This window comes from Leucopleurus acutus, assembly GCF_964270905.1.
Source record: "Leucopleurus acutus genome assembly, chromosome: 1".
In the NCBI taxonomy this organism is placed as follows: Eukaryota; Metazoa; Chordata; class Mammalia; order Artiodactyla; family Delphinidae; genus Leucopleurus; species Leucopleurus acutus.
The window spans coordinates 61,615,967-61,642,198 of NC_139142.1; the positions used below are offsets into that span (position 1 = coordinate 61,615,967).

The 26,232-nt window shown below is 39.7% G+C and overlaps 1 protein-coding gene across 2 annotated transcripts in view; it reads left to right on the top strand.

Annotated features, from left to right (window-relative positions):
• The window catches only part of SLC25A21 (solute carrier family 25 member 21), a 518,924-nt gene that overhangs the window by 437,885 nt on the left and 54,807 nt on the right, over window positions 1–26,232 (top strand). The window contains exons 4-6 of one of the 2 annotated variants that reach the window (XM_082835287.1): window positions 6,125–6,191; window positions 20,611–20,670; window positions 24,910–25,017. In XM_082835287.1, the coding sequence (XP_082691413.1) occupies window positions 6,125–6,191; window positions 20,611–20,670; window positions 24,910–25,017 (235 nt within the window). The remainder of the gene's footprint in view (window positions 1–6,124; window positions 6,192–20,610; window positions 20,671–24,909; window positions 25,018–26,232) is intronic. The other variant, XM_082835288.1, reaches the window with a different exon arrangement.

A 26,232-nucleotide genomic window follows, 5' to 3' on the forward strand; every position in this document is an offset into this window, starting at 1 on the left:
CAACTTGTGGGCAATGATATCTCACTTGGCCATGGTACACAGGGATCTCATGCAGTGAGGACAACATCTAGTGGAAAAGAGGGGCTTTTCTTCCTATGTGCTCTTTTCCTTAGGCTAGAAATCCAAGACTTGCAGCATGCATCCCTCCCTCTTTGCTGGTACAATGGGCTAGGCTTGGGTCGTATGTCCATGCTCAACCCACTCACTAGTAAGGGAATGGGACCACCATGATAGGTTTGAAGAACTCTGCTTCACCCCCTGGACTGGAGAAGGGGACAGTGAATACCTGCACCTCAAGGAACAAGGAGGGGTGAGGAGGGTATCTGTTAAATCAACAGCCAAAGGTGCTCCCTGCTGACTTTTTGGATAACAACAGTTTTTATTTTATTAATATTTCTGTGTTTTATTATATTACTGAACTATGCGTTGACTTTTCCCCACACTGACAGAATTATCCTGGTGTCTCTCTTAAGGGAAAAACTTTATCCTATGGGGAAAAAAAGTTGATCCTAGGGCCTACTTTTTTTTTCTCATCTGATCCACCTAGAAAATATTTAATAAACAACCCAAAAGTTTTCCCAGGAAATGATCCTGTTCATCTCAGCCCAGATCTATCCGTTGTGCAGGTAGTGTGGTATATTACTTTAAAAGAGAATTGAATGGAAATGGACTAGAAACCTGAGTTTTAATTGCTTCTTCTCCTTCCTCTTAAAATAAGAAATGACAAAATATTTTTGCAACAGAAATAACTTGACTTTTCAAAGGTGTTTGTAAAAATGATTTTATTTTGAGAAAAACTACAATACCTTTACAGCTCAGTGGTCAAGGAAAGAGACTGTGAGGACAGTGGAACTTGATTTGAGTCGCCTGTTCGGTAGTGATAGGCTCACAGGCTTCACCTGCAAAATGAAGAAAATAATTATTGCTACTTCAAAGGATTGTTGTGAGAGTTGGATGAGATTATATATGTCCATATGCCTTCATATATTTATTCTTAACAGAGTGGCTAGTCCATATTAAGCATTCAACAAATTTGACTATTTTTACTTATAACAATGTCAACAAAAGTCTATACACATCCAAGTTAACATTTTCCTACACAGGATAGTTAAAATCGAACTCACAACTTTTAGAAGAAACAACTCTGAGAAATGATATATGAGGGCTTCCATACAGTTATACAACAGTTTTATGGGAGGTCTTGCAGTTGGTTCTTGTGTCTCTTCCAAAGAGTTCGCCAGTTGGCTTGATGTGGGTCAAAACTTAAAACCACTGTGGTGGGGCTTCCCTGGTGGCGCAGTGGTTGGGAGTCCGCCTGCCGATGCAGGGGACACGGGTTCGTGCCCCGGTCCGGGAAGATCCCACATGCCGCGGAGCGGCTGGGCCCGTGAGCCATGGCCGCTGAGCCTGCGCGTCCGGAGCCTGTGCTCCGCAACGGGAGAGGCCACAGCAGTGAGAGGCCCATGTACCGCAAAAAAAAAAAACCCAAAAAACAAGAAAAAACAAACCACTGTGGTGGTTTTACTGTCTTTCCAGTAGACATTAGAATCTCACTTTCCATTCATTCAGGGAGTCGACTGAATGTCCTGGGAAGTAAGCAGGATAAAGCATGTTGATATGGGCGTCACAAATCTCTTAACTTCCCTGCTTATTGTCCTGGTAAGCTATATGCTCTGTATTTCAAGCCAAAATTACATGAACACAGAAAAAATTGGCAGAATGAACAGTGCATGTGAGTACAAACATCAGTTCTTTAGCCAAAAAGAAAGTATCTTCTTCATAAAACATTACAAGTCCTTTTGGTTTTTTAGAATCTGTATATCATACTTTACATTAGGAAAGCTTCCAGTAATTATCTAATCAAGTCAGAAAAATATGTCAGCAGCTTGAGGCCTTACCCACGTTCTCTTGCTCACATTTTAAAAAAAAATTTTGTTGAAGTATAGTTGATTTACATTTACAATGTTGTATTAATTTCTGCCGTACAGCATAGTGATTCAGTTATGCATATATCAATATATATTTGTTTTCATATTCTTTTCCTTTCTGGTTTATCACAGGATATTGAATATAGTTCCCTTTGCTCTACAGTAGCACCTTGTTGTTTATCCGTCCTATAAATAGTAGTTTGCTAATCGCAAGCTCCCGATTCTTCTCTCCCTCACCCCCTCTCCCCCTTGGCAACCACAAGTCCATTCTCTGCCTATGAGTCTGTTTCTGTTTCATAGATATGTTCATGTCATATTTTAGATTCCACATATGAGTGATATATGGTATTTGTCTTTCTCCTTCTGACTTACTTCGCTTAGTATGATAATCTCTAGGTCCATACATATAGCTGCAAACAGCATTATTTCATTCTTTTTTATAGCTGAGTAGTACTCCATTGTACATATATACCACATCTTCTTTATCCATTCATCTGTCGATGGACATTTAGGTTATTTCCATGCCTTGGCTATTATAAATAGTGCTTCTACGAACATAGGGGTGCATGTATCTTTTCGAATTATAGCTTTGTCTGGGCATATGCCCAGGAGTGGGATTGCTGGATCATACGGCAACTCTATTTTTAGTTGTTTGAGGAACCTCCATACTGTTTTCCATAATAACTCCACCAATTTACATTCCCACCAACAGTGTAAGAGGGTTCCCTTTTCTTCACACCCTCTCTAACACTTATTATTTGTAGACTTCTTAATTATGTCCATTCTGACTGGTGTGAGGTGGTACCTCATTGTAGTCTAGATTTGCATTCTTGATCACATTTTGGGTGTGACTCTTTGGATTGGCCCAAGTGCTACTCTTACCTGACCGAACGCTTTTCATGGGAGAGGGCGTGGTACGGAGGTACAGCAGCAGCCACTTTGGCTGTAGGGACCAATTTCCTGATCCGGGACTTTGGGTTGTAAGTACATAAAGGAATTTATTATAAATGTTACTGGGTATCTCAAAGGATCAAAAGCAAAGGGAAATGTCAGTATTTAAGAAGGGTCACGGTGTAACTAGGCTTAAAGAAATCCTGTCAGCGGGATCACACTCACAGTACCAGAACTTCTCTTTCTTCTTTGTTTCCCTGAACGATGGCTTCCTTCTTTCTTATCACTGCAGATTGACAGAAAACATGACTGCTGTTGATATTCTAGCTTTATATCTTAGAGCTTCAGCCACACAGAGTGAGGCTGACCTTTTCAATTCCAATTCCAAAATCCTGGAGAAAAGCACTGCTTGGGTCAAATGAGCTGGGGCACAGAGGCAGAATACCACTTGGATCCATTTAGCGAGATGCCCAGTCAACCACTGCCTACAAGCAGTATCATATCGTACTAATACGTTGGTTCCAGTGGTTTAAAAAAAATTGGGTGGGGCAATTCTCAGCAGAAGAGGTGCCAGCCTGGCTATTCCATAGTTGCCCGATATTGCATGGATATACTGTAAAAATAATGCAAGGAAGTACATAGTTCTAGCTTCCCATTTGCCAGCAAATGCTGCCCATGGTCCTTGAGAATCTCCCTTTAAAGCTCTTCATTCCTCATTAGAGAGTTCAGGTTGGTGGGATGGCTGGAGCTGGTGGGGGAGGGGAAGATGATTGCACATGAAAGGAGCAGAGCAGAGAGTGGAGAAAGAGGACGCATCAAGGAAGCATCGCCAACATGAAGCAGAGGGCTCTGGACCTCCCAGCTCTTTTCAGATTAAATCCTTATGGCTCTCCCAGCTGCCTTTCTTCCCTCCTGCCTTACACCTCTTTTTAATATTTTCTCTCATCATTTTTAAAATGAAGACCTTCTGTGTTGCTTATAAGACTTCTGTCCTCCTCCAGAGAAGCAGTGCTCCACGTTAGGCAAAAGTTCAAAGTAATGCAGAGTTTGTCTCTTCAGAAAAGTGCTTTCCCATGTCTTCTTGTTCTTTTTCTTAGAATAACAAAATCTGAGGATTGGAGTAAACCAAGCTTGAGGTCCCTCAAATCCTTCCATTGCCGTGTACGTCCATTTCTGGCATCCATGATGAGTGGCCATCCAGACCACTTGACCACATACCAAAAGGAACTCACACTTTTCAAGAGAGTCCATTCTATCTTCAGATAGTTCAGATTATTAGAAGTACGTCCTCGTATTAAGCTCCCACTGAGCCAAAAGTGTGGCTTTCCTTGTTGCTTGAACCTGTTGGTCCTAGTTCTACCACCTGGAAACAAACAGAAAAGTCTAATCTCTTTCCTACATGCTCATTTTTCAAAAGATCCATCATGTTCCTCATGTTTGTCCCTAAGCTCGCTCTTCTCCAGGCTGAGCAACTGTTCGTCCTATATCTGTTCTCCATTGTATGGGATTTCAAGTACCTCTATTAATCAGGACACTCTGTCCTAAAAGCTTTACTTACTTAAATGTTCTTCTTTGTTTCCCCCCTATACCCAGACATACTCTTCCAGATATGAAAAAATCAGCCCAAGAAAAACAGAACTAATAATGTCTTTTGTTATAAATATAGAACTTCTATTCAGGAAAATCACATTTATCTTTTAGGAAGACCAAACCTATGCTTAGTCACTCTCATGCTGAAAATTATATAATAATTAATTTATAATGAAATTTAAATGACAAAGAGTATTTAAGTTTTACAAGTGAATTTCAGGCATCAGTAGTTGGAATGGAAAGGAGGTGGGGGGAATTCATGAATTCCCATAGTTCTTCAAAGCAGATTCTGCTTTACTTCCTATATACAAATGCTAGTACTATTCATTAGGTCGAAAATAGTGGGCAAAATAAGACCACATCAGGGGATCATTTAATTCCTTTCTTCCTCTTCATAAAATCCATAATCTTAACAAATATTTGTGTCCTGGTTACATACACATGGGTGCACACCCACATGCCACGGAGCGGCTGGGCCCTTGAGCCATGGCCGCTGAGCCTGCGTGTCCGGAGCCTGTGCTCTGCAACGGGAGAGGCCACAGCTGTGGGAGGCCCGCGTGCTGCAAAAAAAAAAAAAAAAAGGTCACCATGTTGGATTGGGTGGCACAGTGGGTTAATCTGAATAAATTCTTAACGTTATTGTTCCAGAAGCTCAGCTAGAAGCAGAACCCAAATAAGGGAGATGGAGTGAAGTTTGATGGGTCAATCAGAGAAGCTCCAGCTTTCTCTAGGATATTAAATGTATATCCTAAAATAGGAACACGTTGAGTCCTGCCTTTATCTGTAGCCACTTATGGGTTCACCAGGGAAACTGATTATCTCAGAAAATGATGCAGAATATTCTCTTCTGTTGAAATATTTTCAGGTTTAAATGAGAGTATAGCATATATATATGTAAAGATTCCAGGACAGACAAATATAAAATTTTGAATCTTAAATTTTAATGAGAAGTAAGTGGTGACTTTTTATAAAACTTATCATAAGCATATGGCACTCATTCTTTTTTTTCCTAAAAATGTCTGAATATGTAACCATGAGTCCCTCAATATTGGCAACAATAGCTGTCCCATGCCCTGTGAGATTGCATATCAGCAGGGGAGTTTGACATTTCTTCTGTCAGCAGCGTATGTCCCTGTAATTAGCCCTCCCTCACCTCCTTCCATCTCCACCAAGGAAGTTAAAAAAATTATGACTAATTCAGGACAGAGCTGAGAGCCCTAGTTCCACAGCCATAGAGTTTGTTAGTTCCCCTGTGTTAGTAAACCTAAAATTGAGGTTTTCATCTCCTGGTTAGCCTCAGAAGTTTCAGTCTAGTGGGCTTAGGTATAGCACTAACCTCATTTGGTGACCACAGGGAGGAGATACAAGACGGTAGACAGCTTGAGGCTACTACCAACCACACAACTGGAAAAATAAATTCAAGATTCCTTAGAGTAAGGAGGGCTGACTTTAGCTTTAAGGTACAACTCATGATTATGTTTAGCAACTTACCTAAGGGGTTCCAGTCTCAGTATCATTTATTCCTCTTCTGAATGTCATAGTAGATATCATAATCTCTTCACTTCAGAATTAAAACAAAGGAAGATTTCATGACTGGTGTGCTACATTGAATAATTGGGAATACTTTAAGATTAGTTGCTTTATCCATAAACAACAGCACAATCATCTGTTTCCTAATTCCCTTACTTATATAAATCTTTTTATTTCTCCAATAGGTTGTTCGGTTTTTACAAGGGACTTCTGCCACCCATCTTGGCTGAAACACCAAAAAGAGCAGTGAAGGTAAACATTGTGTGCCTTCCCACCAACTGAAAATAGACTGTAGTAAGAGCTTCAGCATCAACACATCCCACCATAAACTATGGGACATTAATGGAAATTAAACATAAAATACTAAAACTTCTAAAATTTTTAAAAATCTTAAATTTTTTAAATTGTAACAATTTTTGTCATAATTAGACTTGGTCAGTCTCTCAAATATTGCTATGTTGATTTGTGGATTATTTTTTTCCAGGTAAAGGCATTCCCTTCTAATGGGGAAATTATACAAAAAGCACAGTGGTGAATGAAATTCATGTAATCAAACCACAGCAGCCACAAAAGAGCTTGGACTTTTTCTCAAGGCAATTCATAACTTTGCCTTTGGAGCAATAATTATTAAAGAAAGAGAGAGGGAGAGGAGAGGAGAGAGGCGAGGTAGAAAAGCCTTTCTCCTTAAATCATTCTCATTTTATGAACAGAGCACACTAAGACATTATATTTCTTTGTGTATGATTCTCATATAGCACATTTATTTGGTGTGCTAACTTCATTTTTCCCCCTGGTCTCCTCTGTTAAAATTCTCTATTCTGGTTTTCACAAAATCATTACTTCCACTACACTCATTTCCATTCTTTTTTTTTTTAACATCTTTATTGGAGTATAATTGCTTTACAATGGTGTGTTAGTTTCTGCTGTATAACAAAGTGATTCAGCAATATGTACACATATTATCTCCTCCCTCTTGCGTCTCCCTCCCACCCTCCCTATCCCGCCCCTCTAGGTGGTCACCGAGCTGATCTCCCTGTGCTATGCGGCTTCTGCATAATCTTATAACTATGGACATTTATGTACTACCTGCTGGTTCAGTATCTGGATAAGAACATGGAGATCTAGCAGGACCTCTGGGGAGAAAGAACTAAATCTGATCGCGCTTTTATAAGTTCTTTCAGACAAAAATCCTGATCCCAGTGGCTCTGACTGGCGTTGCCCCTCCCCCCACACCACTGACATCACCAAATATGGCTTTGTCTTTCCATAATAAGGATAACATAAACTTAGACTGAAAGACTTCCTTTCCAGCTAATGACATAAAGTTTTTTTCACATACATTACTCAATTTGTGTTCCCAACATTCCTGAAAGGTAAGAAAAACAGCTTATATACTTATATCAGTTAATTAAGAGGGTGACTGAGTTAAAAATTATGATTAAAAAAACCCAACATATATACATAGACACCAGACTTTTACATCCTGTGAAAATGGTGATTTAATAGGATTGAATTCAGGTCTAGAATTCAGAAAGTAAAGCTTTAAAACATGCTTTCTCTGTAAATTCATCCTCTTCATTGCCATAGTTTTTGTGATTTTATATTATTACTTCAATACAAATTTCATTATAAGGATCTGAATCAAAAAAAAAGAAAGAAAGAAAAGGATCTGAATCGCAATAGAGAATCTGGAAAAAGTTCACCAAAGTACACAAGAGGGCTGAGTTGAATTATGAAATGGCTTCACTTGATAAAAGATTGCCCAAGTAAACAAACAGAGCATAGTTCCTGTTCAAAAGGAAAGTCACTTTGTCTCCATGGAATTATATATTCATTTGTTCAGAGTTTTACGTGTATAAATAAAGTAAACTATAATTAGTTTTTCATGGAATATTTTTTCTTAATACTGTATGTTGGAGACAATTTAAACTTTAAGAAGATTAAGGTTTATCAATGTTGAACAGTCTTTTACGGAAGAAAAAAAAACTTGAGCTTTACAAAACTGAATTAGTCTCTACTTAAAAAAAGCAATGCTCCCTGCCAGAACAATGGTTAACAGATGAACTTCTGGGCAACTGGATATGGTGTATGTGTCCCAGACATGTTGTTTCAAGTAGATTTTACCTTAAAATTATTGAGACATATGGTAAGTACGTTGGCTTTTTAAGTATAACTTCGAGTTTAGTGTATCTTTGCCAGATGGATAGCACTAGTTTTTCAGCACAATTTATGAAAACACTCATTTTATAGATACTTTATCTTAGTATTTGTGAGGAAAATGATCATCTGATTGCAACAGTTTCATACATCATAAACTGCTTCATTGTATGTCATCAAAGTTTACTTTGAAAAAATATTCAGAGACCATAGATATATACACACACATACATACGTATATATGCTCTCTGAATATTATGTGTGTGTGTGTGTATATAAACAGACAATGTCTAGAGACAGATAATGTTGTTTTTTCTGTACTTTATTCTTTGAAATGAGATTCATCATTAAAATAATAAGATTCATTTATGCTAAATAAATGAAACTTCCCCTTTCACAAATGAAGACAGAATTAGTATTGTAGTTAGCAAAAAGAAATGAAGACCTCAGAAAGAGACCAGCTGTTTACTCAGGGATGGCAGGAACAACGTGCCAGGTTCCAGGATCTAGTCTTGAGCTTCACAGGTCCAGAAACACCATTATTCCGTGGTCAGATTCTCAAGGACTGCTTAATGCTAACCAAACTCATGAAAGATTATATGGATATACTGTGAAGTCTATTTGTTCACCACTGTATTTCCAGCCAAGATGAAGTCACAGGGACCAGATTTTCTCTCCTGCCTGAAACAGCAAGAACAGAAAATGAACAACATATATGAAACCACAATTTTTAAGACACTGGACATAAGACAAGGAGGGAGAGTCATACCTGAGATGGAAAACAAATGAGATAAACCCTATGGATTGCCCCAGGTCACTGGCTTGAGAGAGTTTCCATGGACACACAGGAGAAATCCAGTTGACTCCCTCAACCAGTGGACTCCCTGGGTTGAGAAGGAGCTGAGAGGCCAGGGAGGGCAAGGCACCTAGAGCTCCCAGGCCATAGCACCAGAGAAGGAGAGAGCTGCACAGAGAGAGACACCTAAGGTCTGCAGAGGGACGCCTCAAGTATTCAGCTGACCTGAGCACATATGAGGAAACAAGCAAGGCCTGGAAACAGCTGTCCGAAGGATTCAAGGGATCAGTGCTGGCAGTCATGCGGGGCTGGGAACAGTGTCTGTTCCCACCAGCCAAACTGGGAGGCCTCAAAATGCACAGGGTGGAAGAGACCTTCAAGATGGCGGAAGAGTAAGACATGGAGTTGACCTTCCTCCCCACAAATACATCAGAAATACATCTACACGTGGAACAACTCCTACAGAACACCTACTGAACACTGGCAGAAGACCTCAGACTTCCCAAAAGGCAAGAAACTCCCCACATACCTTGGTAGGGCAAAAGAAAAAAGAATAAACAGAGACAAAAGGATAGGGACGGGACCTGCACCAGTGGGAGGGAGCTGTGAAGGAGGAAAGGTTTCCACACACTAGGAAGCCCCTTCGCTGGCGGAGACGGGGAGTGGCGAGGGGGAAGCTTCGGAGCCACGGAGGAGATCGCAGCAACAGGGCTGCGGAGGGCAAAGCGGAGAGATTCCCGCACAGAGGATTGGTGCTGACCAGCACTCACCAGCCCGAGAGGCTTGTTTGCTCAACCGCCAGGATGGGTGGGGGCTGGGAGCTCAGACTCGGGCTTCGGAGGTCGGATCCCAGGGAGAGGACTGGGGTTGGCTGCATGAGCACATTGTGAAGGGGACTAGTGCACCACAGCTAGCCAGGAGGGAGTCTGGGAAAAGTCTAGACTTGCCTAAGAGGCAAGAGACCATTGTTTCAGGGTGCGCGAGGAGAGGGGATTCAGAACACCGCCTAAACGAGCTCCAGAGATGGGCGCGGGCTGTGGCTATCAGCGCAGACCCCAGAGACGGGCATGAGATGCTAAGGCTGCTGCTGCAGCCACCAAGAAGCCTGTGTGCGAGCACAGGTCACTGTCCACACCTCCCCTCCCGGGAGCCTGTGTAGCCCTCCACTGCCAGGGTCCCGTGATCCAGGGACAACTTCCCCAGGAGAACACACGGCACGCCTCAGGCTGTTGCAACGTCATGCCAGCCTCTACCGCTGCAGGCTCGCCCCACATTCCATACCCCTCCCTCCCCCTAGCCTGAGTGACCAAATCCCCCTAATCAGCTGCTACTTAACCCCATCCTGTCTAGGCAGGAACAGACGCCCTCAGGCGACCTACACGCAGAGGTGGGGCCAATGCAAAGCTGAACCCCAGGAGCTGTGCAAATAAAGAAGAGAAAGGGAAATCTCTCCCAGCAGCCTCAGGAGCAGCAGATTAAATCTCCACAATCAACTTGATGTACCCTGAATCTGTGGAATACCTGAATAGACAACGAATCATCCCAAAATTGAGGCAGTGGACTTTGGGAGCAATGATATATATGTTTTTTTCCTTTTTGTCTTTTTGTGAGTGTGTATGTGTATGCTTCATTGTGTGGTTTTGTCTGTATAGCTTTGCTTTTACCATTTGTCCTACGGTTCTGTCTGTCCGTGTTTTTTTGTTTTTGTTTTTTTTACTAAGTTTTTAGTGCTTGTTATCATTGGTGGATTTGTTTTTGGTTTGGTTGCTCTCTTCTTTCTTTTTTTTTTATTGCTTTTTAATAATTATATTTTATTTTAATAACTTTATTTTATTTTTTATTTATTTCTTTCTTTTTTTCTCCCTTTTCTTCTGACCCGTGTGGCTGACAGGGTCTTGATGCTCCAGCTGGGTGTCAGGTCTGTGCCTCTGAGGTGGGGGAGCCGAGTTCAGGACATCGGTTCACCAGAGACCACCCAGCTCCACATAATATCAAACAGCGAAAGCTCTCCCAGAGATCTCCATCTCAGCGCTAAGACCCAGCTCCACTCAATGACCAGCAAGCGACAGTGCAGGACACCATATGACAAACAACTAGCAACACAGGAACACAACCCCACAAATTAGCAGAGAGGCTGCCTAAAATAATAATAAGGTCACAGGCATCCCAAAACACACCACTGGGCACAGTCCTGCCCACCAGAAAGACAAGATCCAGCCTCATCCACCAGAACACAGGCACTAGTCCCCACCACCAGAAAGCCTACACAACCCACTGAACCAACCTTAGCCACTGGGGGCAGACACCAAAAACAACGGGAACTACAAACCTGCAGAAAAGAAGACCCCAAACACAGTAAGATAAGCAAAATGAGAAGACAGAGAGACACAGAGCAGATGAAGGAGCAAGGTAAAAACCCACCAGACCAAACAAACGAAGAGGAAATGGGCAGTATACCTGAAAAAGAATTCAGAGTAATCATAGTAAAGATGATCCAAAATCTTGGAAATAGAATGGAGAAAGTACAAGAAACATTTACCAAGGACCTAGAAGAACTAAAGAGCAAACAAACAGTGATGAACAACACAATAAATGAAATTAAAAATTCTCTAGAAGGAATCAATAGCAGAATAACTAAGTCAGAAGAAGGGGTCAGTGACCTGGAAGATAAAATAGTGGAAATAATTACCACAGAACAAAATAAAGAAAAAAGAATGAAAATAATTGAGGACAGTCTCAGAGACCTCTGGAACAATATTAAATGCACCAACATTCGCATTATAGGTGTCCCAGAAGAATAAGAGAAAAAGAAAGGGACTGAGAAAATATTTGAAGAGATTATAGTTGAAAACTTCCCTAATATGGGAAAGGAAATAGTTAATCAAGTCCAGAGAGTGCAGAGAGTCCCATACAGGATAAATCCAAGGAGAAACATGCCAAGACACATATTAATTAAACTATCAAAAATTAAATACAAAGGAAAAATGTTAAAAGCAGCAAGGGAAAAGCAACAAATAACATACAAGGGAATCCCCATAAGGTTAACAGATGATCTTTCACCAGAAACTCTGCAAGCCAGAAGGGAGTGGCAGGACATGTTTAAAGTGATGAAAGGGAAAAACCTACAACCAAGATTACTCTACCCAGCAAGGATCTCATTCAGATTTGATGGAGAAATTAAAACCTTTACAGACAAGCAAAAGCTAAGAGAATTCAGCACCACCAAACCAGCTTTACAACAAATGCTAAAGTAACTTCTCTACGCAGGAAACATAAGAGAAGGAAAAGACCTACAATAAAAAAAAACCCAAAACAATTAAGAAAATGGTAATAGGAACATACATATTGATAATTACCTTAAATGTAAATGGATTAAATGCTCCAGCCAAAAGACATAGAGTGGCTGAATGGGTAAAAAAACAAGACCCGTACATATGCTGTCTACAAGAGACCCACTTAAGACCTAGGGACACATACAGACTGAAAGTGAGGGGATGGAAAAAGATATTCCATGCAAATGGAAATCAAAAGAAAGCTGGAGTAGCAATTCTCATATAAAACAAAATAGACTTTAAAATAAAGACTATTACAAGAGAGAAAGAAGGACACTACATAATGTTCAAGGTATCAATCCAAGAAGAAGATATAACAATTGTAAATATTTACACACCCAACATAGGAACACCTCAATATATAAGGCAAATGCTAACAGCCATAAAAGGGGAAATTGACATTAACACAATCATAGTAGGGGACTTTAACACCCCACTTTCACCAATGGACAGATCATCCAAAATGAAAATAAATAAGGAAACACAAGCTTTAAATGATAAATTAACAAGATGCACTTCATTGACATATATAAGACATTCCATCCAAAAACAACAGAATACACTTTCTTCTCAAGTGCTCATGGAACATTCTTCACGATAGATCATATCTTTGGTCATAAATTAAGGCTTGGTAAATTTCGGAAAATTGAAATTGTATCAAGTATCTTTTCTGACCACAGTGCTATGAGACTAGATAGCAATTACAGGAAAAAAATCTGTAAAAAATAAAAACACATTTAGGCTAAACAATACACTACTTTATAACCAAGAAATCACTGAAGAAATCAAAGAGGAAATCAAAAAATACCTAGAAACAAATGACAATAAAACACGACAACCCAAAACCTATGGGATGCAGCAAAAGCAGTTCTAAGAGGGAAGTTTATAGCAATACAATCCTACCTCAAGAAACATCTCAGATAAACAACCTAACCTTACACCTAAAGCAATTAAAGAAAGAACAAAACCCCCAAAGTCAGCAGAAGGAAAGAAATCATAAATATCAGATCAGAAATAAATGAAAAAGAAATGAAGGAAACAATAGCAAAGATCAGTAAAACTAAAAGCTGGTTCTTTGAGAAAATAATCAAAATTGATAAACCATTAGCCAGACTCATCAAGAAAAAAACGGAGAAGACTCAAATCAGTAGAATTAGAAACGAAAAAGGAGAAATAACAACTGACACTGCAGAAATACAAAGGATCATGAGAGATTACTACAAGCAACTATATGCCAGTAAAATGGACAACCTGGAAGAAATGGACACATTCTTAGAAAAGCACAACGTTCTGAGACTGAAGCAGGAAGAAATAGAAAATATAAACAGACCAATCACAAGCACTGAAATTGAGACTGTGATTTAAAAATCTTCCAACAAACAAAAGCCCAGGACCACATGGCTTCACAGGCGAATTCTGTCAGACATTCAGAGAAGAGCTAACACCTATCCTTCTCAAACTCTTCCAAAATATAGCAGAGGGAGGAACACTCCCAAACTCATTCTACGAGGCCACCATCACCCTGATACCAAAACCAGACGAAGATGTCACAAAGAAAGAAAACTACATGCCAATATCACTGATGAACATAGATGCGAAAATCCTCAACAAAATACTAGCAAACAGAATCCAACAGCACATTAAAAGGATCACATAACCACGATCAAGTGGGATTTATCCCAGGAATGCAAGGATTCTTCAATATATGCAAATCAAGCAATGTGATAAACCATATTAACAACTTAAAGGATTAAAAACCATATGATCATCTCAATAGATGCAGAGAAAGCTTTTGACAAAATTCAACACCCATTTATGATAAAAACCCTCCAGAAAGTAGGCATAGAGGGAACTTACCTCAACAAAATAAAGGCCATATATGACAAAGCCACAGCCAACATCATTCTCAATGGTGAAAAACTGAAACCATTTCCACTAAGTTCAGGAACAAGACAAGGTTGCCCACTCTCACCATTATTATTCAACGTAGTTTTGGAAGTTTTAGCCACAGCAATCAGAGAAGAAAAAGAAATAAAAGGAATCCTAATTGGAAAAGAGGAAGTAAAGCTGTCACTGTTTGCAGATGACATGATACTATACATAGAGAATCCTAAAGATGCTGCCAGAAAATTTGTAGAGCTAATCAATGAATTTGGTAATGTAGCAGGATACAAAATTAATGCACAGAGATCTCTTGCATTCCTATACACTAATGATGAAAAATTTGAAAGAGAAATTAAGGAAACACTCCCATTCACCATTGCAAGAAAAAGAATAAAATATATGGGAATAAACCTACCTAAGGAGACAAAAGACTTGCATGCAGAAAACTATGACACTGATGAAAGATATTAAAGATGATACAAACAGATGGAGAGATATACCATGTTCTTGGATTGGAAGAATCAACATTGTGAAAATGACTGTACTATCCAAGGCAATCTACAGATTCAGTGCAATCCCTATCAAACTACCAATGGCATTTTTCACAGAACTAGAACAAAAAATTTCACAATTTGTATGGAAACACAAAAGATCCCGAATAGCCAAAGCAATCTTGAGAAAGAAAAATGGAGCTGGAGGAATCAGGCTCCCTAACTTCAGACTACACTACAAAGCTTCAGTAATCAAGACAATATGGTACTGGCACAAAAACAGAAATATATATCAATGGAACAGGATAGAAAGCCCAGATATAAACCCACATACATATGGTCACCTTAATTTTGATAAAGGAGGCAAGAATATACAATGGAGAAAAGACAGCCTCTTCAATAAGTGATGCTGCGAAAACTGGACAGCTACATGTAAAAGAATGAAATTAGAACACTCCCTAACACCATAAACAAAAATAAACTCAAAATGGATTAAAGACCTAAATATAAGGCTAGACACTATAAAACTCTTAGAGGAAAACATAGGCAGAACTCTCTGTGACATAAATCACAGCAAGATCCTTTTTGACCCACCACCTATAGAAATGGAAATAAAAAGAAAAATAAACAAATGGGACCTAATGAAACTTAAAAGCTTTTGCACAGCAAAGGAAACCATAAATAAGACAAAAAGACATCCCTCAGAATGGGAGAAAATATTTACAAATGAAGCAACTGACAAAGGATTAATCTCCAAAATTTACAAGCAGCTCATGCACCTCAATATCAAAAATACAAACGACCCAATCTAAAAATGGGCAGAAGACCTAAATACACATTTCTCCAAAGAAGATATACAGCTTGCCAAGTAACACATGAAAGAATGCTCAACATCACTAATCATTAGAGAAATGCAAATCAAAACTACAATGAGGTATCACCTCACACCAGTCAGAATGGCCATCATGAAAAAATCTACAAACAGTAAATACTGGAGAGGGTGTAGAGAAAAGGGAACCCTCTTGTACTCTTGGTGGGAATGTAAATTAATAAAGCCATTATGGGGAACAGTATGGAGGATCCTTAAAAAACTAAAAATAGGACTACCATATGACCCAACAATCCCACTACTGGGCATATACCCTGAGAAAACCATAATTCAAAAAGAGTCATGTACCACAGTGTTCATTGCAGCTCTATTTACAATAGCCAGGACATGGAAGCAACCAAGTGTCCATCAACAGATGAATGGATAAAGAAGATGTGGCACATATATACAATGGAATATTACTCAGCCATAAAAAGAAACGAAATTGAGTTATTTCTAGTGAGATGGATGGATCTAGAGTCTGTCATACAGAGTGAAGTAAGTCAGAAAGAGAAAAACAAATACCGTATGCTAATACATATATATGGACTCTCAAAGAAAAAAAAGGGTTATGAAGAATCTAGGGGCAGGACAGGGATAAAGATGCAGACGTAGAGAATGGACTTGAGGACACGGGGAAGGGGAAGGGGAAGCTGGGATGAAGTGAGAGAGTTGCATGGACTTATATATACTACCAAGTGTAAACTAGATAGCTAGTGGGAAGCAGCCACATAGCACAGGGAGATCAGCTCAGTTCTTTGTGACCACCTATAGGGATGGGATAGGGAGAGTGGGAAGGAGACGCAAGAGGGAGGGGATATGGGGATATATATATACACGTATAGCTGATTCACTTTGTTATAAAGCTGAAACTAACACCCCATTGTAAAGCAATTATACTCCAATAAAGATATTTTAAAAAATTGTAATGCAAAAAAAAAAAAAAGAAAAAATGCACAGGGTATTGAGAGGTGTACCCAGAAGGTGTTTGCCTCTGTATTGCGGAATAGTTAACCCTAGTCTGAGCACTGCTCAGGTCCCACTTGTTAAAAGTAAGACCCAAATGGATCAAACTGTTTCCACGTAATTTAACTGCCTCCCAGAATAGACGATCTGGGAGGTCAGCTTAGTGATCAGACTGCTTAGTGAGCGTGGATGAAAGCAAAGGGGGAAGTGCCGTCCAGAGGGCTGGGTCGCCCAGGCAAACTGTACCCACCTCCTCTGCCGAAGCACAACTTGACACTTCTCCAGGGACCACACGGCCTGTCCCCGAGGTCCAGCCCCTTTCCTGGGATAAATCCAACCAGACTACCAATTTCAAGGTTCCACTTTATAGGTTATATATAACATATTAATTTGGATTCAAGATTTTATATTCAAGGTTCCCAAAGCCTTGACTGACTACGAATGTTTTCAAACCTCTTAAGTCACAATTTGCGTGACTCTGGGTAGGTGACATTATTACACGTTGACCCTCCTAATTTCATCCTTAGAGTGTAACCTCATGTCTTATGTGATAGGGTACCTTTATCACATCTCTGCACTAACTAGTGTTGTGGATGAGAAATATTAAGAAATATCATGAAGGAAGTAAAAGAGTAGTGCTCTATAGAAAGGAATTAAAGTAACAACTAATCTACTAGTTCTTAAGAATATAGTTGTAGTATAATGTCTTCTAAGCTTTGCACATGGGAGGCATCCAGTAAATATTTGTTGAATGAATGAATATTTTTATTTAATATTGGTTTCAAACTATGACATTATGTTATTTACTATTATTGAAAATCCATTTTAAAAGATTTTAATATTTCCTTTCTTGAGATAATATTTTATATTCAGTAAATTAGACTTTGGTTGCACAGGTAGAAATTAAAACAAGATTTTTTATTTTTAGTTTGAAGCACTATTTGCTTATTAGAATATGTAATGTATATTGTTCACTACTTTTCTTTAATATTTATTTATTTGGTTGCTCTGGGTGTTAGTTTCAGCAGGCGGGCTCCTTAGTTGCACCTCACGGGCTCCTCAGTTGTGGCATGCGAACTCCTAGTTGTAGCATGCATGTGGGATCTAGCTCCCAGACCAGGGATCGAACCCAGGCCCCCTGCATTGGGAGCGCAGAGTCTTATCCACTGCGCCACCAGGGGAGTCCCTGTTCATTACTTTTGAATTTAATACATTAGCAACTTATCTCTGATCTGTGAGGCTTCTTTATTTGTAGGAACCTGAATCACTTCATCCTAGCCATTCACCAGAATCTTCCAGCCAGACTGCTGATGAGTACCAACCAGCTGGTGGTAGTTTTTTTAAAACAGTTTTAGAGATGGGGAAATGAAAAGCCTAGAATTGCCCCAAAGTGTAGACTTGGAATTGCCTGTGAGAATTGCTTAGAGTGACAGGTCAAGTCTATGTCCCCACACTTCTCCTTTGAGATCTCAGTTTGTTCTTAATTCTTTGTCATGACAGAAAGTCAGAAGGAAAAAGAAATGCATCCTCACACTGGAAGGGAGCAAGGTAGTGAGGCATTCTGTGAGGTCCATCATCTCCCAGAACTTTCCCGAACCCACATAGACCCCTTAGAGCAGTGTTTCCAAAGTATGGGTCATGACCGGTGAGTCCTGAAATCAGTTTGATGGGTCACTAGATGTAGTGGTTCACCAGAAAATTTTTTGATGAAATACAGTAGAAACAGAATGCATTACACATAGTGAAGAGCTAAACATTGTTTTACAGCAATGTTTTGCTTCAGTTATAAATATGAGTGTGTACTACATGTGCATGTGCACCTGTGCTGGGTAAATAGATTATGATAAATATGGTAAATAGTAGATTGTGGTCAAAAAAGTTTGAAATCTTCTGCCTTACGGGACTCAGCTTCCAAGGTCAGGGAAGGCAAGAAGACCTCAGCAGAAAGAAAACTCTATCACAGAGAACCTCTTTCCAAACCACTAAAAAATCATGGCTCAGCAGTGAGCAGTACAGTGTAGTGTAGTGGTTAAGAGCATACCCAGGCTTTGGAGTTAGACTTAGGCAGAAATCTCAATCCTTCCATTCACTAGCTGCAGGACAGGTATCTACAAGTGGGAATCATGGTTGTACTCTAACCTGTTACCTGGTGATGTTGTATGGATTAAATGCAGTAACACATCCAAAGGCCTTAGCACGTTTCCTAGACCACAGCAAGCTCTCATGAATGATACATGTACATAAGGGATCGATGGTTCCTTTAGTATCCAAAGTGAAGAAAGGAAATGGAAACTAAGATTTTCTGAAAGTCTCCTATGTGCCAGGAATGTCAAGAAATCTTACTCAAGTTCTCTTATTTAAGGACTACTCTAGAAGTTTTGTGTTCTTCAGGGTTAGAAAGGTCAAGCTATGCCTCCATAGCTAATTCAGGATTCAAACCTAGGACTGCTTATGTCAAAATCCACGCAGGGTGGTTATCAAAGAATAGTTATGGGGGCTTCCCTGGTGGCGCAGTGGTTGCGAGTCCGTCTGCCGATGCAGGGGACACGGGTTCGTGCCCCGGTCCGGGAAGATCCCACATGCCGCGGAGCGGCTGGGCCCGTGAGCCATGGCCGCTGGGCCTGTGAGCCATGGCCGCTGGGCCTGCGCGTCCGGAGCCTGTGCTCCGCAGCGGGAGGGGCCACAGCAGTGAGAGGCCCGCGTGCCGCAAAACAACAACAACAAAAAAAATAGTTACGATGATGACCATGAAAAGGAAGAAAAAATAAATTATTTTTTAAACCCAAGATCATAACCCTTTTCCTTTTAATCGTTTCTAGTGCATCGCTCATCAAACCTGTTGTGGCTTCTGGTGGTATTATTTGAACACTAGGATAGTTTCAGGGTTATCACCATCCACTGGAATGTTAGACCAAGAAGACAGGGGTTTCTCTGTGTTTACTGCTGCATCCCCAGTGCGTAGAACCGAGAAATATTTGTTGAATGAGTGAATGAATGAATTCCTGTTCTACAGAAATCTACATCCATAGTTGGTTTAAAGGAACATAGCACAAAAATAGTTACTGAGTCTTTAAGAGAATCCATCTATGTGGTGATGGCAATGACTCTGGAACTGCCCAAAGCACATGAGAGCCATGTTTACATGGAACTACCTCTTTGTAACAACAGAATATTATTTGGCTCTCAAATCTATATTTATTTCTTGCCCCATAGTACTGGGTTATAAAGTAATAGAGTAGAAGACATATTAAGACCATAAAATACCCAGGCCATTTCTGAGGTCTTGAGAATCAGACCCCAGCAGGACCTAAGAGTGTGTTTTATCAGTGATGTTGGCAGCTACCTAACAGAGTACCCCAGGAGCAAACCATCATGTTCAAGCAGATTGTTGTCCAAAATATATAATATAAAAAGAGAGGAGAAAACTTTATTTGGAACATATTATACAAAGTGATTGATTAGATTTGCCTCCATTGAAATCCATTTACAGAGAAAATTATATTAAACATCATCTACTGAAGGAACCAACAAAATCTTCATCATCGTCAGATTTTTAAGGGAGGAATAAGCAGCTCTCTTTCTTCACTGAGGTTGAGGACAGTCTTACTTTCAGGCAGGGGATGGACTAGATGTCCTTGTTGGGTCCTTCCCTAGTTTATCATGGCATCTTCGTCATCACTGAGTGTTTAGAAGTCCCATGGAACAGTAGAGATACACAGCAGTATAAATGCGAGTTAAAGCTGAGAAGTGGATGTCTTTTACAAATGGGTTAGAAAATTGGGCATTCACTGGGAAAGCAGGCCATAGAGAAAACATAGGAGACCAAAGATTTCAGGTCTCTATGCCTATAATTTTGAATCACTGCCATAAAAAAGGAGTCTGTTGATGTCTGGGGAAACTGAAAATGGTCATGGTAAATGGAAGCTGTATGGTTCATTTACTGCTATAAAAGATTCCATCAGCTCTTCTGTAGGCTATTATAGCTGCATTTGAAAATGTGAATGTTCAAGTAAGATTCAATAGCAACTGCCCAAGACTGGATTAAAAACTGTGTTTGATGGTTTATCGTTTTTTAGAATGCTGGTGAATATAATGATTTACTAAAGAAATTTGAGTCAGTTAAAAGGTTTGTTGCAGGAAATTGTTATAAATCTCTGGGTTTGGTTTTGTTTCACAGTTTTTCACCTTTGAGCAGTACAAGAAATTGCTAGGATATGTGTCACTGTCACCAGCACTGGTAAGTGAGAGTATTTATTATACTTAAGTGTGTGTGTTATTTCATACGGCAAAATCTGGAAACAAAAACCCTTTTGATTCCCCAAGCTCAGCTACTAAAATATGAATTCGAGTTATTCAATGTTCAGCTACTTGTTGAAAGCCATCTTCCTAATAACTCACAATTTGGCCATTTTATAGCTCCCAGTGATGAATTTATGATAATAATGATACGTGTGGAAAGGCCCATATGAGATATGGTCAAGAATATAAAGAGTACATTTGTCAAAGACTCTTTTGAAGCCAAAACATGTGTATGTTTACATACATACTGCACATATCTATTTATGTGAAAGTCACTGTACCTAAAATTATTTCCTAACAGGTCACTTTTGCAGCTTTTGCTCAAGCTGTATTAACTGTAGGACTTCAGGTCACTCTGTGGTCAGATGCAGGCTGAGGGGCCTTTTATAGGTGGGGAGAGCAGTGATCTTACAATGACACATCTCAACTATTACATGAAAGTCATTTGGTGATTTGAACATTTGCCGACGCCACTCCTTTCCTGCTTCGTGATTTCGCTGCTTTTCACAAAACAAGTTAAATAATATTGACCAAATAGGTTCTATCAATATGCATGCAGCGAGAACCCCAGAGAGAGCCAATGCACTAATTTCTCCCCCAAACCTGCAAAGCAAAACAAAACCAAACTAAACTAAACTAAATCTGCATTGGCCCTCCAATTGACAATGTGTCTTCCAACGTCCAGGAAAATACCTCAGTTTACCTGCTGGAATGCACCTTAGAACTCAGTCAGAGGGGCAGAGTTCTGAGCTTCAACTCTTTCATTACTTTATTTCTAAAGATTCATTAAGAAGAAGTAGCTGCTATTTAAAAAACCATACATACTCCCTTTCTAGGAAGGATCCAATTAAGAAACCTAATAGTGTCACTTTGTTTTATGACAAAGAAACCTCTGGTCCAGCCTCCTGCTTAAACAAGGGGGCTGTGAAGCGGCCTCTCATGGAAGGAGAAGTGGTAGCATGAGTCCTGAAATAAGCCGAGATTTTTTTTTAATTCCTCAGTGTCTTCCCTGACTGTCTCCCTTTACTTTGAAAACATCTTGTTAAAAAGAGGATTAAAAACTTCCTAGCAGGGCTTCCCCGGTGGCGCAGTGGTTAAGAATCCACCTGCCAATTCAGGGGACACGGGTTCAAGCCCTGGTCCTGGAAGATCCCACAAGCTGCGGAGCAACTAAGCACGTGCGCCATAACTACTGAGCCTGTGCTCTAGAGCCTGCGAACCACAACTACTTAAGCCTGCGCGCCTAGAGCCCATGCTCTGCAACAAGAGAAGCCACCACAATGAGAAGCCCGTGCACCGCAGTGAAGAGTAGCCCCTCTCTGCAACTAGAGAAATCCCGTGCGTAGCAACGGAGACCCAACACAGCCAAAAATAAATAAATAAAACAAATAAATTTAAAAAAAGAAGAAGAAGCCAATTCTAAAAAAAAAAAAAAAAAATCTGCCTAGCAAAGGACAGTAAAATACAGTTTCCAGAGGGCCATGGCTGATCCTGTGTCAAGCATTGGTACCATGTGAGAGACTGCACTTCTGTCTTGAGAATTCAAACAGAAAAGCATTTGGCTACTTCAGCTCCTCTCACCGAATTCATGCAAACCGTATACAGTTTTTCTCTTTTCTTGAACTCATTTATTACAGTTTCTTTTTGATACAGCTAGACACTTAAACAGCCATTAAATGTCCCCTAGTGCTCTTACATGAAAAGCCTGGGAGGCTGGGAACCCAACAGTTACCGCTGGTCTCTGGAACAATCTGAGTAACATGATCCGCTGATAGCTGATCAATTCTTTTGACGAGGGACTGCTGAACATTAGTTCTGACAGCAAATGTAGCTGAGTTTTATAGAAGAACAAAAAAGTGAATTACTTGGAAGATTGCGTATAGTAATAAAAACTTGAACATCTGGATTTTAGCTTTTTCAGTCAGAAGGGTTTGGGACTAGTATTTTTTTTTTTTTCTGCCTTTGGATTCCATGATGGAAGTCTGAGGTAAATGAATAAAATATTTTGTCTGTTACCCTATACAAATATGTTTAAAATTGTAATAAAGGGGCATGAAAGGAAAACATTAGTTATCCCCTCTCTCCTAGAATCTGTGTACAATCCCATTCTTCCTCGTCATGCAACAGTAACAGTGGTTTTGTACAGCACTTTACAAAAGGCCTTCACACATTATTTTGACCCTCAGAATAACCTTATTAAATCAAAGATTAGATATTGTTGTCTCCATTTTACAGATGAGAAAACAGTGGCTTATAAAAGACTCAGTGATTTTTTTTCATGGAAAGGCATTTTATTTTAAATATAGCAGTGTGTACATGTCAATCCCAAACTCCCAATCTATCCCCCTCCCCTAACCTTCCCCCCGACCATAACCATGAATTCGTTCTCTAAGTCTGTGAGTCTGTTTTGTAAATAAGTTCATTTGTATCATTTTTTTAAGATTCTGTGTGTAAGTGATATCATGTGATATTTGTCTTTCTCTGTCTGACTTACTTCACTTAGTATGATAATCTCCATGTCCATCCATGTTGCCGCAGATGACATTATTTCATTCTTTTTAATGTCTGAGTAATATTCCACTGAATATATGTACCACATCTTCTTTAAAAGACTCAGTGATTTAAACACAGAGCTGCAGCTAACACACACGGTGTTTTTGTGTGGATTATGAAAAGGTGCCCCTTTCTCCTGACTGATGCCTTTCTGGCTTGGCAAGTAGGGTGCAGGCTGATTTCAGCCTCCACATGTAACTTTGTGCCCAAACTACTGTACATGGCATCTCTGGTCACACAGCCAATAAAGTGGCAAAACCAGAACCTAAACCCAGACCTCCTGGCTCTGGATCCTGCCCTGGTTCCACCTTGCCTCCCCTTCTAAGGTTATAGAACATTCCTGTCTCCCTTTTCTCTTTTAGTCTCCTACTTTGAAGAAATTAGAGACTCCGAATACAAGCGTCTCTTCTTTACTCTTCATTGACTTTTTTTCTTCTCCTAGTTGTATACAGTATTACCTCTTCCCCTGAAATTAGAGCTTCAGCACCAAAGAATTATTTTTTTCAGCATCTCTTTTGAAGGTTTGAGGCTTTGTTTCATTTTGTTTTCCTGCTGTGTGTGTTTGTGTGTGTGTGTGTGTTTTAATAGTTGTGATTATTTTTGATACAAAGTTTCTGAAAATCCTTTAAGCATTCTACTCAGTGGAAAATTCTAGAAAGTTGTTCTTTCCTACTGCAGAAGTTCTTAACAGATAACAAATAAGAACCTGATACACAGCCACCTTTTTTTTTTGTGCAATACGCGGGCCTCTCACTGTTGTGGCCTCTCCCGTTGCGGAGCACAGGCTCCGGACGCGCAGGCTCAGTGGCCATGGCTCACGGGCCTAGCCACTCCGCAGCACATGGGATCTTCCCGGACCAGGGCACGAACCCATGTCCCCCACATCGGCAGGAGGACTCTCAACCACTGCGCCACCAGGGAAGCCCCACAGCCACCTTTTGATAAATGTTCTAGATTTTATCTGAGCCCTTCAAGACAACCTATTTATCTCTGACCTCAACTTTTATTCCTCAGCTTCTAGGTCTAGAAGAATAGGGCAATTATCAGTTTAAAAAGTCAGATAAAGGATTAATTTTAAACTGTTTTCTTTTGTTTCTTAATTTCCTAGAATAATGACTCTAAGAATATGGCTATACATTTAAATATTTTTGGCTATACTGTTTGGTTACCTGAAATTTAGCTTTTTATAAGCATTTTATTTGTGGTTCTCCTCCTTGAATTTCTTATATGCTCAATAAATGTATTTAAGTAGGTGTTTAAAAGTGAAGTTCTCCTTTTCTGAGTCAAACTCTCTTTTAGTTGTTACATGTGCAGATGTTTTAGCATCCACCTGAAATAAGTAAAACAACCTTTCTTTTCATTAAAGGACAAAGTCATTGTTGATGGGGCTTTGACATTTTATTTTGAATTGTTAGGATGTGGTTTGTGGCTTCTGTAATTTCTTCTTCATGAATTGTCAGCATCTAATCAAGATCTAAAGCTGTTTAGTAATGGTATATGGTGCATTTATGTGAGTTTCTCCATTCTCATTATAACATTCAGCTGCATAGTGTAATGAGTAGGATGTTTAACCCCATACACATGATGACTTGTTTTAAAGTATTGATTGACTTAATTTTTCTAGACCTTTGCCATTGCTGGATTGGGATCTGGACTAACAGAAGCCATTGTGGTCAACCCTTTTGAGGTAGTAAAAGTTGGCTTGCAAGCCAATCGGAACAAATTTACAGAGGTAATCATTTAATGTTTTCCTGTTGTTGATGGAATGTAAAAATTATTTTTTAGAATATAACATCAAATTATGAACCCAGCCCATAGCCACTTGTTAAAGCCATAGTAACTTATTGTTAAGGAAGTAGCATAAGAAAAAGTCAAATTTCTTCCACAAGGAAAGCGTTAACAAAAATGCACTAAATTCTGATGGACGCCATAAAGCAACCATACTCCAATAAAAATTAATTTTATAAAAAAGTCTAATGGACAAACACATGTTTAGACATTTTTATTTTAGAGTTGTAATGTAATCTATAATGACTTGTTTGGAAATGTTTTCTGTACTTTTGGCAGAACTTCTATTTCACATTTTACTAGAATAGACTATAGCAAAAACCACTAGGATGATAATATTGCTGTGCTTTTAAAAAAAAATTATGAAGTCATTTGTAAAATTACCTCACACTTTTCCTGACTCCACACACTGCCCTCCCCCAAAGATTCTGATAATCTGTCAAGCTTGTCTTTTGGTTAAATCTGAATGAGCATACTACTAAACCTGTGTAGACGTCACCACTTGGAAATGATGGGTCTTGACATTTAGTCACTGGTACATGATGTTCCATGAAGACAGCTTGCCTTGGTCTGTGCTGCCTTCACTTCCTCGAAGTTGCCAAATAATTCCCTTTACACCACCAAGTCCAACTGTTCTTGTTTTTTCTTTTGGGTGCCAAGCCCAAGGTAGGGAAAAAATAAGGGGATTGGCAGTCCAGGTCCTTTCTTAGCATTTGAATTTACTTCCACAACTGGGTAGCACATGGTATAAATTGGTTTGGAGTATCTGCTGACCTGAATTTCTCCATAGAAAAGTTCCCCTGCCTACTACCTAAGCATCTGCTAATGGGTGGAGACCCCCTCTCACTCCCACCCCGCTTCCTGCCTGCTGCTACTGCCTGAGAGCTCCCTGGCAGCTTCTTGAGCAGGGGTGTGGGAACGGAGAGGGGGCCCCTACTCACCTGTAACTGCCAAGAGCTGCGGAGGACAGGGTTGGCCTGCTACAGCAGATGGTATCTACTCAGAGGATGTCAATCCTAATTAAGGAAGATTTTTTTGTTTTAAGTTTCAAAAGATTGTCTTAATTGCAGAGATATATAGCACTTCAGAAAAGGTTGAAAAATCCTGTATTGCCCTAGTCTCTGTTTCTGTTTTGCTTTTTCTCTATTCTTCCTTGAAT